This window comes from Periophthalmus magnuspinnatus, chromosome 1 (assembly GCF_009829125.3).
Source record: "Periophthalmus magnuspinnatus isolate fPerMag1 chromosome 1, fPerMag1.2.pri, whole genome shotgun sequence".
In the NCBI taxonomy this organism is placed as follows: Eukaryota; Metazoa; Chordata; class Actinopteri; order Gobiiformes; family Gobiidae; genus Periophthalmus; species Periophthalmus magnuspinnatus.
The window spans coordinates 12744559-12757126 of NC_047126.1; the positions used below are offsets into that span (position 1 = coordinate 12744559).

The 12568-nt window shown below is 37.5% G+C and overlaps 1 protein-coding gene across 2 annotated transcripts in view; it reads left to right on the plus strand.

Moving 5' to 3' along the window:
* The window catches only part of grk4 (G protein-coupled receptor kinase 4), a 43372-nt gene that overhangs the window by 22590 nt on the left and 8214 nt on the right, over positions 1 to 12568 (plus strand). For both annotated transcript variants that reach the window (XM_033990916.2, XM_033990997.2), the window contains exons 4-9: positions 1012 to 1089; positions 1817 to 1917; positions 6739 to 6831; positions 7740 to 7803; positions 8096 to 8236; positions 11380 to 11570. In XM_033990916.2, coding sequence (XP_033846807.1) covers positions 1012 to 1089; positions 1817 to 1917; positions 6739 to 6831; positions 7740 to 7803; positions 8096 to 8236; positions 11380 to 11570 — 668 coding nt within the window. The remainder of the gene's footprint in view (positions 1 to 1011; positions 1090 to 1816; positions 1918 to 6738; positions 6832 to 7739; positions 7804 to 8095; positions 8237 to 11379; positions 11571 to 12568) is intronic.

The following is a 12568-nucleotide window of genomic DNA, read 5'->3' on the forward strand; positions in this document are numbered from 1 at the left end:
ACGACCTTTTATTTTGTACTTCATAGCTCTATGATCAAACACAAATACTTTTCTTTACTTACTCCTCCTATTGGTCAGCCTTTCTGAGGCTCTGAGTGAGTGACAGGTGGCATTAACCACTCATATGAAGTATGAACTCTCAAAAGTAGCAGATGACTTTATTTACCTCTTATTAATGGCCTTAGAAAGACAAGGTGTGTGTATGAATCATGATGAAATTTAAATCATGATCTGGCTCCAAGAAAACTGTGATTCATTTATTGCCGGCCCATACTGTCTTTTGTTCTATGTTGCTAACGTGCATTTTTGCACATACAAGCTGCACATTTCTTTGTCCATAGTTTTTCTTGAAAATCTGTCCAGCACATTTGCGGAGTTGTGTAGTTGGGACTTGTGCCTGGTCTTGGCACTGGCTCAGGGCAGTGGGTGGAGTGACTGTTGGGGGTGATTAGAAACTTAGACAAGCTGTCAAAAGACTGTACCCCTCCCTTGCGTCTCCATGAGGTCAAGCCCACGTCAGAGGCTGGTCCCCTGGGTGAGCAGTCAAACACAGGCCCAGGCTTGTGTCGAGGCCCCTGGAGGTATGCGAGAAAGGAAAACAGGGGGATCATGCTTATTTAATGAGAACATGGCAACATTAGTCTTTCTCAAGGTAAGCAGACAAGCCAGAAGGGGGTACGTCGTCCACTGACAGACAAGCAGCTTTTACTTGCACTGGCTGACTCCTGAAAACGTCATATATCTTAAAGTGAGTCAGGAATGGGTAAGGTTTGAAGCATTACTTTTCTCTAACAAAGTAACATTTATTATCTAGAGGAATAAGTTACCCTTTTGGCCTGACACAGTGCAGAAGATACCAAGTTCTTGATAAATCCCAAGCCAGCATGCTTCTCCATCTTGCCCTTTGTTCTTGTCTTTTTGTTTCTTTTTTTTGCTTTTCAGTATAGTATAATCTTTGTAATGTCCTCTTTTGGCTTATTCTTTTGGCTCATATCTCCTATTTTCCTATAGGCCATGTACCAACTAGCCCCTGATGAGAAGAGGAGGGACTGCGGACTGAATGTTTTAGACACATACTTTAATAATGGGGTAAGCGATATGTAACTTTAGAACAATTCCCATTGTACAGTTTTTTTCATAAATCATTTGTACAATCTAAATAATATAAATTGTTGAAAAATGTATGTTTTTCTCCATGAGGGTTAATATCATGACCAGAGACGAGTGAAAACTTTATGATGCTACCTGGAAATACCTAATGAGATGCACAAGAACATTTTGACCTCATGTGATTCCATTGAGCAGTGCTTTGTTTGTATCAAAATGTTTCAAAAAGTAAACAGATGAGATTGCTGGAGATTGGATTGACATACTAGTTTTACATTTTTTCTATCTTTTATACCCCTCATTATAGGTATGTGTCTATGCCTAATTGCCTATAATTTAATAGAGGTGTACATAAAATTACTTGACTCAGTCTAACTGAGAAATAGATTTTTGTGGTTGAAGCAAAATTAACAGAAAGACTGGTGGTTTAAAAGTTGTTCAGTGGTTTTAGCTTTTGTTCACACAATATGTCATTTCTTATACATTTGTGAAATTTGGGTCAAAGGTGTGATCTCCAAATGTAGCAGAAATGTATGAATGAAATATGGTTTCTCTCAAGTTGAAATTTAAATATGGTTTTATATTAACATAACCACACACACTGGCACCGCACCTTTATCTTGTACAGTACTAAATGAAATGGTAGACATCTTGTTAAATTGTTGTAGCTGTAATGAATCATGATATTTGTTTATTTCCTCCTGTTCAGTCAGCGGCCCATTTGCCCGACATACCGCAGGACGTGGTAGCCGCGTGCCGGGAAAGATTAGAGCAGAGTCCGTGTAAGGAGCTCTTCAATGACTGCACCAAGTAAGTCCCACCTTCTCCTCAGCATGGCTCTGTACTGTACATGCTGTATTTTAAATACAGCATAAGACACTGTCAAACTATTTAGTGATGTGTTAAATCTGATGTCATACATGACTTCTGTCATAATAATTGTATATATTTTTACTATAGAATATAGAATATTTGTTCATAATCTCATCAAACCCAAGGGGTTAAAAGTGATGGGAACCTATTACAGGGGAAACCTGACACAGTCATGGACCTTGTGCAAAATGAATTGTAATATGGATTATCAACATGGTACAGCCCTGGTTGATTAGCAGTGTTAGGACTAAAGATTGAATGCATTTGAACGTAGTCTTCCTTGACTGTCATTGTAAACCCCATTGGCAGGTATGTTTACAGTACCTTTTTATATAGCGTGTCTGTGTGTGTCTGTGTGTGTGTTGCTTTTGGGCATGCATATTGTACTCATGTACGGCCCCTTGTTGGCTTGGACTGGAGTAAGTTTGAGGTAAAGGCGGACTGCTGTTCTGCACAGACACTGTGTGACTGTGGGGCTGTCAGTGGTGATGAGGCGGCAGCTGGCACCTGGGCTTTGGGGCCAATGAAAACGCGCCATGGGCAGAGGGAGCATCCGGGCACTGGCACCAGAACAACAGGACCTCAGTGTGGCGCGGACACACACTTTTACAACACTCACACTTCTGCAGGTGTTTCTGCTTCCTGTCCGCGGGCCAGAGCCTCAAACAGACCAGGGACTATTGCCCCAAATGTTCTTCTCATGCACAGCATCCATAAGCACTCACCTCAGTGCAACTCCAGATAATGATTTTAATTTGGACTATACACATATCCTTACCTTTAGTCTGTAGGACTTAATGTTTCATTACTATTAATCTGTAGTTGATATTCAAATTTGATTTTACTGTCTTGTTAAAATAAATGGGATGTCACCAGGCTGCATGTGCTCTTCTAAACCTGTCTCTCCTAAAAATGTCTATTAGCCATCAACTTAAAGGTGCACTATATAACTGTAACACATAACTGTAACATACTATGGCAATAGTAGTGTTTTGCCTGAAATGTTTCACAGTATAGCCTCACAGCAAGAAGGTCCTGGGTTCGATTCAGGGGCAGTGTGGCTTTTCTGTGTGGAGATTGCGTGTTCTTCCTGTGCTCCTCCAGGTGCTTTGGTTTCACCTACCACTAGAAACATACTATAGGGTCCCTCTCTGGGGCCAGGACTATCCTGAAAAACAGATATCAGCAGGACTATCCTGGTTAGGTGGTGGTACCACCAGGCCAACATTAAATCGTTCCTGAATTATACTTTTTATTCATAAGAAGTAGACTGATATCAGCAATTTAGAAATTACAAGTTTGTGGAACTATGAACTACATGGGTAGAGAGTAAAGTATAGAGTAAACCATAAACTACTTGCAGTTTATCATCTTCTCTTTGTACATGTATTTAACTTCACTGAGATTTTCTTTTCACCTGTCTAAACCTTGATCTGTGGCATGTAACTTATCCTTAGCCAAATATGTCCTCGAGAACCTCGCATGGGCCACTTTGGACCATGCTACTTTGTCTGTACTTCACTGAGATCATTACGACCTGTGCAGCTTAACCCTCTTGTGTGGATTTTGTCAGATCTGCTCTGATCTTCTGGAATTGTAGCCATGCATGGTGAGGTTTTGTCTGTAAATGTAGCATCATCCTCCTGATTCATCAGAGTTTCCCTTCGAGAAAACTGGAATCTGTGAGGAATTCGGCAGAAGTGGGAAAATTATTGGAAACAAATTTAGACATGTCTCGGACTACTTGACTGTTTTTATATGGAAGGCTGATCTAACAGGAAATTATGAAACGATAACAATGTGTCTATTAGACTCAGGCTTGGCTCAAGCAGGTTGACTGATCATAAATTAATTTTGGCTGCTTTATAATATTTCACATCTGACTCTGGTAAAACGCCAAACTAAAACTAAACAAAAAAAACTGTGGTACCTTTTTTAAAATGGTACAGCTATATACTGTTCTTTTAAATCACCAGTTGAGCATGGAGATAGGAGTAGGTGTTGTAATAGGAGTAGGTGTTGTAGTAGGAGTAGGTGTTGTAGTAGGAGTAGGTGTTGTAGTAGGAGTAGGTGTTGTAGTAGGAGTAGGTGTTGTAGTAGGAGTAGTAGTGGTGGTGTGGTAGTAATAGGTGTTTTTATTGGCTACATAGATGTTAATATAGCTATTTATTTTAGTGAGTTGACAAAATATCAAAACATTACAGCCAATTGGGGTTTGTGGTTATGGTTTGGTCTATGTTGTGTGTAAAGTTAAAATGTTGACACATTTTAAGTAACATTGTGCCAATCTTCATTTCAAGCTAGATTTCCATCCCATTTATTCACAATATTTGAGTGATCAGTATTGTGCTGGGTAATTTAACCCTTTGACCACCTTCATGTCAAAAATACAGAAATTGGCTTATGTCCTTTGATTATTGCACAGTTCTCACTGTTCATTCATACCGTGGTACAGTGTTTAGATTTCCTGCAAAAATGACCCATTCCAATACATAATTTTGACCTGATGATCGTTTCTTCCTCTTCTACGGGGCAGCCCTGAGGAAAGCATGGGGCTGCTTCTGGTTTTTGGCTCAGAGTCACACTCACACAAATATATTAGCTCACTCACTTTTCTCCTGCTGCAGTGGAACATCCAGTTATGTCATAAAGTAACCAGTGGCCCTAGTTTGTATATCAGAATTTTTGTATTTAGTACTTTTGGTATATTTTTGCTTGCAGTCGTCATCTCTAAAATGTTGTATTGTTGCTGTGTTTGTGTTGGACAAGGGTGTTAACCTATAGTAAACTTAAGCTAATGTGAATGTAAAGCAAAATATAGTAATCCTTGACACAAGTAATTACCATTTTGTAACAACCTAAAGATTGGTGTGCGCGTGAATGCTCTGATAGAAGGCCCAATGCTACCAGGACTGGACTGTCACGAGGATTTGGTTTATAATGTATTATCCAGACCCACTGTGTCATAATTGTCTTTTCATATTCAGCTGAGGTGCCCTTTTTCTGGAAACTCAACTTCCAACATTTTTTGCCAAGAACAGCCACTGCACGGTTCTCTTTAACCACAGACAGCTTTCCCCGTACTCGCGCTGATGAGGTCATGTTAAAACCATTGAGGGAAAACTCTTCTCCAAATATGAGCTTACGAGCATTTGGGTGGCAGAGGATATCCACTGCAGGATGGTTTACAGTTATGTGTGTGGTTTAGCAGTTTACACTATGATCTCATCAGCACCTGAGTAAGGAAGTATAGTGATATTTTGCAAATCAGGCGTATGACTCAGTGCTAGGCCTGTACGGTTATGTACAATTTCATCATTATATATCTTTTGCTAAAATCTATCCATACATCTGTATCATCGTGAGCAGTAAAGGCTCATGTCAAGATTATTTGTTTACTTGGAGATTATGATCATATAATAATGAAAAATACAAAATAATAATTGTGACAGTTTTAGAAATACAAATTTGTCACTTCAATACAGTCTAGTTTCCAACAAAGTAAACGTAAAGGTAAGAGCTTTACGTAGCTGTTTAAGTTGCTTTGATTTTCAGAAATGGGGCTGTGTGATTTTGGGGGGCAATTCATCATTTAGGATTCTGTTTGAATCCTAAATTGTAAACAATTCCAGGAGCATTATAATGTGAGAGAGCACTGGAATATGAACTGATAAACAGGATTTTTCATTTGTATTATTATTATATTCACTACTAAAAAACTTTCAATCAATCCAAGTTTGAACACAAACAGATCTGTTCCAGAGCCCAATAAGCCCATTTTAAATGTTGGTCAGATCTTGCCTTTGCTGTTAGTTCATTGTAGCCTGTTACCCCTTTGTTAAAGATGATATGATGTGTAAGTCAAACACTGTATGTGGGCAGAGCAGTTGGAGAGGTCACCCGTGTAAAGATAAGGGCAGTTTCACAAGTGCTGAAGGAATAATAGTGGAGCATACCGTGACCACCTTTGACTCCTCCCTCCTCAATAACCTTTTCATGTAAAGTCTTGAATGAATTTGCTCTATTTACTAACCTCTTAGGACTTTGGAGATTAATCTGTTCAGGTTAAGAAAAAAATGTGAGTGTCTATTCTCGTCAACAGTTCAAAGACATTGCTGATTTGCCATAGCAGATTTTTGAAACTGTCTGCTTTGTTTTGGCAGTGTGGGTGCATGTGCTAGGCTAATCCGTGCAAGGTTTAAAGTACAAAGAAGAACTAATAGTGGAAGATGTACTTGAGGAAAATGTGATTAACTATAAATTATGTTGTGATTTAGCGATGGGCTATGAAAACTTGCATGTTAGTATTTGTAGATGGCGGGTATCGTGTACCCATATATGAAAATTTGCATCTTAATTCACTTTTTATTAAATTAATATAACCATGAATTTTCTGTCAGGGCGCATAATCTTGTCCTGGCTTAAGGCCCCATGTTGCCAGCATACGTTCTGCCTATCCCAACCCCAAAAGTTAGGACTGGCCAAAATGACAACAAATAAGTATGGCTTTTTTCCTTATATCGATCTATGCAGGTTTTATTCTGTTCTGTGTTTGATTTTGTCTTATTGATTTCAATTTTAATTTTGCTGAGCATAAACCACAGACTTCAATCATTGCTTTTTAACATTGTCAGAGTCATAGTAAAATGTGATTAATTGCGTAGCCCTTCATAAACTGAATAACATTACAATGATTACAATATTGGTCTTTGCTGTTTCAATTTAAACTCTAACTGTTGCTCCTTTTGGTCCCTCCAGAATAGTTCGTGATTATTTGAGTGGAGCTCCATTTTCCTCTTACCAGGAGTCCATGTACTTCTCTCGCTTCCTGCAGTGGAAATGGTTGGAAAGGTGAGTGCACATTATACACTTGTGGATTCAATTATTATTTTTACTTGATCTGTCTTTATTGTCATTATCAATATTCTGGAGAATTGTTTACTGATTTTAGTATGCAAACATCATCTTACACTAATGAAAAAACATGTTATATGTGACCTATTCGTCTATTTCTATTAGTTTAAACCATATTTGCCACTAGCAGCTGACATAAAAAACATCCTCAAGGTTGAATAGTGCAGCACTGGTTCCTAAAATCAGTACTATACATAAACACGGCATTTCTCACAAGTTATTAATTAAAAGATGGGTGAGATCAACACATTTGCATTATCCCCAAGACAATAATCAGTCTATATTTTTCAAAATCCATCCAAAATTCTCAAACATGCTTGTAAATGTCATGGCTGAGGTTAAGGTATCACAAAAATAGAAACAGTAGTAGTATTTCTTTATGCCCTTAAAAGATTTCTTTATTGTATTGTTCTTTATTTTATATCTATACTATCCAGTTTTTATTTTAATCTTCACCTCTGCTTTATATATTATTATTATTATTATTATTATTATTATTATTATTATTATTATTATTATTATTATTATTATTATTATTATTATTATTATTATTATTATTATTATTATTATTATTATTATTATTATTATTATTATATATTTAGACTTTTTTCCGTAAAAGCCAACACTACTTCTGCCATTCAGTGGTTCTATTATTGTTCAATAATAGATGTGTCTTTGCCTAATGGGCTGCTGGTGACTGTAGCCAGCTGAAAATGATCGTCATCAGTGTGGATTAATAATGTATAAGGGCATTAGTCTGTCTGCAGCGTCACACTCAGGGCATGACATAATCTAATCACTTATGTCTTTTTTTCTCTTTCTGTTCCTCTACTTTTCCCCCGCAGGCAACCAGTAACCAAAAATACCTTCAGACATTATAGAGTACTAGGAAAAGGTGGCTTTGGCGAGGTGAGTGATGTTTCAGTCCACACATCAAATTGAAATAACCACGATGATTAACCGTAGCTTTTAGCGTTTTATGAGCAGCACTGAGCTAACGTTATGCTTGGACTGTTGATGTTTGTGCTAACGACTGAAGTCGGTACAAGTGACGTTTAACAGTTAGTTAACAGCCAGTTAGTGACAGTTGAAGAGGTTTGCGGCTGCCATGGTCCTCTGCATTAGTTTGACTCTGGGTTTTATGGTGTTTTTCATTTGGATGTGTGTGTTTGATCCAGTTTCCTTGCTGCCTGTTTTCCAGGTTTGTGCCTGCCAAGTGCGTGCCACTGGTAAGATGTACGCCTGCAAAAAGCTGGAGAAGAAACGAGTGAAGAAAAGAAAAGGGGAAGCAATGGCATTAAATGAAAAACGCATTTTAGAAAAAGTCAACAGTAGTTTTGTAGTAAGTACCAATATTTTGTATTTCATTTATTATTACCAACACCGTTTACAATTTATTGTCTATAATTCACACTTCACAAAGGTTTCTTCACTGAAATCAGAAAACAAGTTCTCTTAATAAAAACAAGTAAAAAGGCAGACTTTTAGTAACTGGAGGAAGAAAACTATTTTTTGTCTTAAATGGCAAAGTATGAACTCTGCTCTAAGCCTCATGCTTTTACTGACAAAGGTTTGGTTGTGGACAAGGGCTGCATGATATTCAACAACTATGTTTTGTATTGTGCTAAAAAGCAGGCTTGATTTATTATTATTGTTTTTTTCACAACAAGATCAGTTAAAGTAAAACAAAAAATATGCATGCCTTCACTTACTAGTGAAGTTGAGACAAAATAAAAACTAAAGCAGGACCAACCCAAGTAAGGAAAATACATCCCTGTCGTGGACATGATTAAAATGAAATTAATTGCATGGCCATAGTTTATTTTATTCTCATCTACCTCCACCTCATCTGCATCTGACTGCCTTATCCTCCGTGCTACTATCTTCATACTATACTATATACTTAAGTCTAATGATGTGTAGAAAGCTGCAGAACAGGCCTATGCCACAGCAAACATTGTAAAGTCCTCATTTCGTCTGTCTCAGGTGCAGGAAAAGAAAACTTAGTTTTGGCCGACTGTTGTTTTTCTTAAAAGGAATGTTGATCCAGGGCTAACTGCTAATTGAGTGACGTTGGAGGCAAAAGCTATTTAATGTCTCTTATGTTTGCTGTGTGTGTTATGTGAAGTAGATTTGTGTATTTAGTCGGTAATTTCACTGTGCAACACCAGCATATTCACTGAAGCCCACCTTAACAAATTACAGTATTGTTGAACATTATTTTCTCATATAAAATTCAGCATGGGTGATGTGACAGAGCATTCATGTTACAATTTGTCTAGGTAAGGATGTACTAATGATTATTTTAGTAGTTGACTTCCGATGAGTCAACTAGTTATTTCGTACCTTGGATTTTTTTTTTTAATGTAGCTAGTTTAAGCTTTGATGGAGAATGTTTAAGGTTAAGGTACACTTTAATATATATACATAGACTCTGAAGTCCTAGGTTAGACCTGTTCTGTCATAAACCTGGTATAGATCTGAAAAGTTTGGGAACCACTGTATGAAAAAGTCAAATAGTCACTTGAAAAAAACTACATTCACATCTTTTTATTGCGATTCTACGTGCTGTTTGTCCTTGTTTTGCATGTCTTGTTAGGTAAATATATAGAGGCATTTGACACACTACGATACAGCAAGTTTTCCCCCCTCCTCTCTCTCGTCACCTGGGACTGGCACATGCTTTTGTATTGTCCGTGTGTGTATATTTTTTTGTGTATTTTTGTGTGTGTGTTTGTGAGAGAGAGAGGGAGAGAGAGCTGGAGGCAGAATGGATGACTCTTCAGCCTCCTCTCTACTTCCGTCTCCGTGGTAACGCTGACCAAACAGCAGCTGCAGGAGAAGAGTCAAGAGCTCTCTCAAACCCTCATCTCTCTATGTTCATGCATAGGCTACTGTTAGTCAGGTTAGTTAATGTTGTTTCAGTGATACAAGGCTGTACAGGGCCTGTCGAACATTGTCTATTTTATGTAGAGCTGTGCGATTAATCAAATTTTAATCAAGACAGAGATTCAGTCATTTCTAAGTGTCAATGATCAGTCTTAAGAAGAAATTTGACTTTTTTTCTGACCATTATTAAAAGCCTGTCCTGTTTATTTTCTCAATAGTAATACTGAAAGGATTTTTAACTATTTAACTGAAGACAAAAAAAACAAAAAAAAAAAGTTAAATAGATTTAATCAATGTGAGAAAAAAAGCTCAGCTCTAAAGCTTAAGATAAACAATATTACAATAGATAAACAATATCATCTTTGGTTGTCTAAAAAAAATGTACCCAGATACTAAACTAGATACTTATTTGAAATATTAATACTGAATAAAATGCATTAAAAAGTTGGACCTCTCGTGAATAGTTTTAGAGTGGTTTTGATTTTGGTCTGCCATGATCACTATCTGTATGATCAGACTGTAGATGCTGATGAAAAGCTTGCCCTCTTGTTCCACACAAAAGATGTTGGAAGAAGGTGATAATGCGAGTTACAACTGACGATTGCATGACAGTGTACTGGTCTGCATACATGACCTTTTTAGATGTATGTCTTGTATGTGTGTGTACATTTGAATGTTTACATACACACAGAACTGTGTCTGCTGTTCTCTGGGGCCAGAGTATTTTCCCATCTCTCCTCTGGTTGTGGGTCGTGACTTGACAGTGGTGAGCAAATGGGACAGCTTCTTATGGCAGCCACATCCTGCTTATCCTCAGCCACAGTGCACCCTACAAGTCACTGACCCCTAGGGAGCCACAGAGGGGCAAGTGCAAAGGGAGAAGTATGTGGGGGATATAAGCTACTTTGGCACCGCTTAACTTGACTACAGCCCAGCAGTTATTATAAAGAAATTCTTGGCTTGTGCATCAATTAATTTGCTAAAAGGAGGCGCCGCTGGCAACTATACATACAGAGAAGTACTAGTAAACAGCAACTTCATAAGAGGAACATGCAGATTAAACTGTACAGTTACTGACATCGCAAATTTAACTCAAGTACTAGTCATGTTAGCCTCACCTAGTCTTGATGCAGTTTAAATGTAGAGCCATGATATATCGCGCTTCAAAACTTGAAAACAAGGTGAATGTTATAAAAGTTTCAACTGTTTCAACTATGATAGTTCTTCTTATTTTCTTTTAATCAGACAACTTGTAAGTGAGATGTATTTACCTTGACATATTTCAGCTAACTGTGAGCCATCCTCAAAACTGTTACTTGTGACGTATCATATATCAGCTGTTGTAAACACACCTCATTTACAAGTTGATACTCGCATGCCATGATGGGACTGAACAAATTTATTTTTTAATTTTTTTTTTTTCTTTTCAATTTAATGACCCCACAGGTCACTGCAAACGATGCCAAAAGTTAAAATATGTAAAGATGCCACATCACCTGCATTGTACTAGCCTGTGTCTTGGTGGATTTAACAGGCCAGTTAATAATTTTCTTGAATGTACTTATTTTCTCTTTTTTTCACTTGTGTCTTTCCTAGGTTAGTCTAGCCTATGCCTATGAGACCAAGGATGCGTTGTGCCTGGTGTTAACAATAATGAACGGTGGTGACTTGAAGTTTCACATTTATAACATGGGGAACTCTGGGTTTGACGAGCAGCGAGCCATTTTTTATGCCGCTGAGATCTGCTGTGGCCTCGAGGACCTGCACCGTGAGCGGATAGTTTACAGGTGAGGCCGAGGATTAAGGTTGATATTGTCCTAAACTAGGTCTTTTTAAATTGAAGTTATTTCACAAAACTGCATGTAGTTATTGTAAATATTATTGGTTACTGACACATTTTTCTGGTCTAATGTTGTACTATACTTTTCTGATGAGTGGTCTGCCCCCGCTTGTCTCCATGGCAATGCTGTTTTGCTTTGTCTAGCATGCTCTGCAGTATGGTTTTTAACTCACTTAACTTAATTAATTCAATTACAGGTGTCTTTATTGGCAAGAATACCCTAAAGAACATAGCTTTCTTTCTTCTCTGCTGATCTCTGATCTGTAACTTAACTCGGTGACATCACCTTATTGGTCCCATGGAAATACATTTAATTTAATTTAGACAAAGCAATAACATCTCTTTTGGAGACAACCAGGTGACAGTGTGTGTTCGCGTTGCATAGTGCACTTTTAATTGGCAAATTGTTTAATATAATTCAAGTCAAAGTTTGCAGCACCATTAAAGTTAATAATACTAAAGTAACAAAGCTACCTTTAAAAAATAAATTAAGTTAAATTATTTTTGACAGATTTAACAGTACTGTACCAGGATGTCCAGGTGCAGTCTAATTACCAAACCTAACTAAACAATTATAAATGATAATATTTAGACTGAAAATTAACCTTGTTTTCCTTACAGTATTCAAACTATATTACACAAATCCCAAACATGTGATACATTCAAGGTTTAATACTTGGCCATTGTTCCCTTTATCACGTCATTCTCTCTTTTCCAAACATTTTGACCAGTTTCTCAGTACAAAACATCCTTCTAGACTTAACCAAACTTGAGTTAAGTTGTTTGTCTGAGAGATAACTCCAAGTGCTGACGTGTGACTGCATTCATCTCTAAATGCACCTGTCACCATCAGTCAAGGCTTCAGGGAATGTCAACATGAAGAAGGATATTCTTACAAGATATATTCAAACACAGGCCAGACCTCTCAATGACTGCTATTGTTAT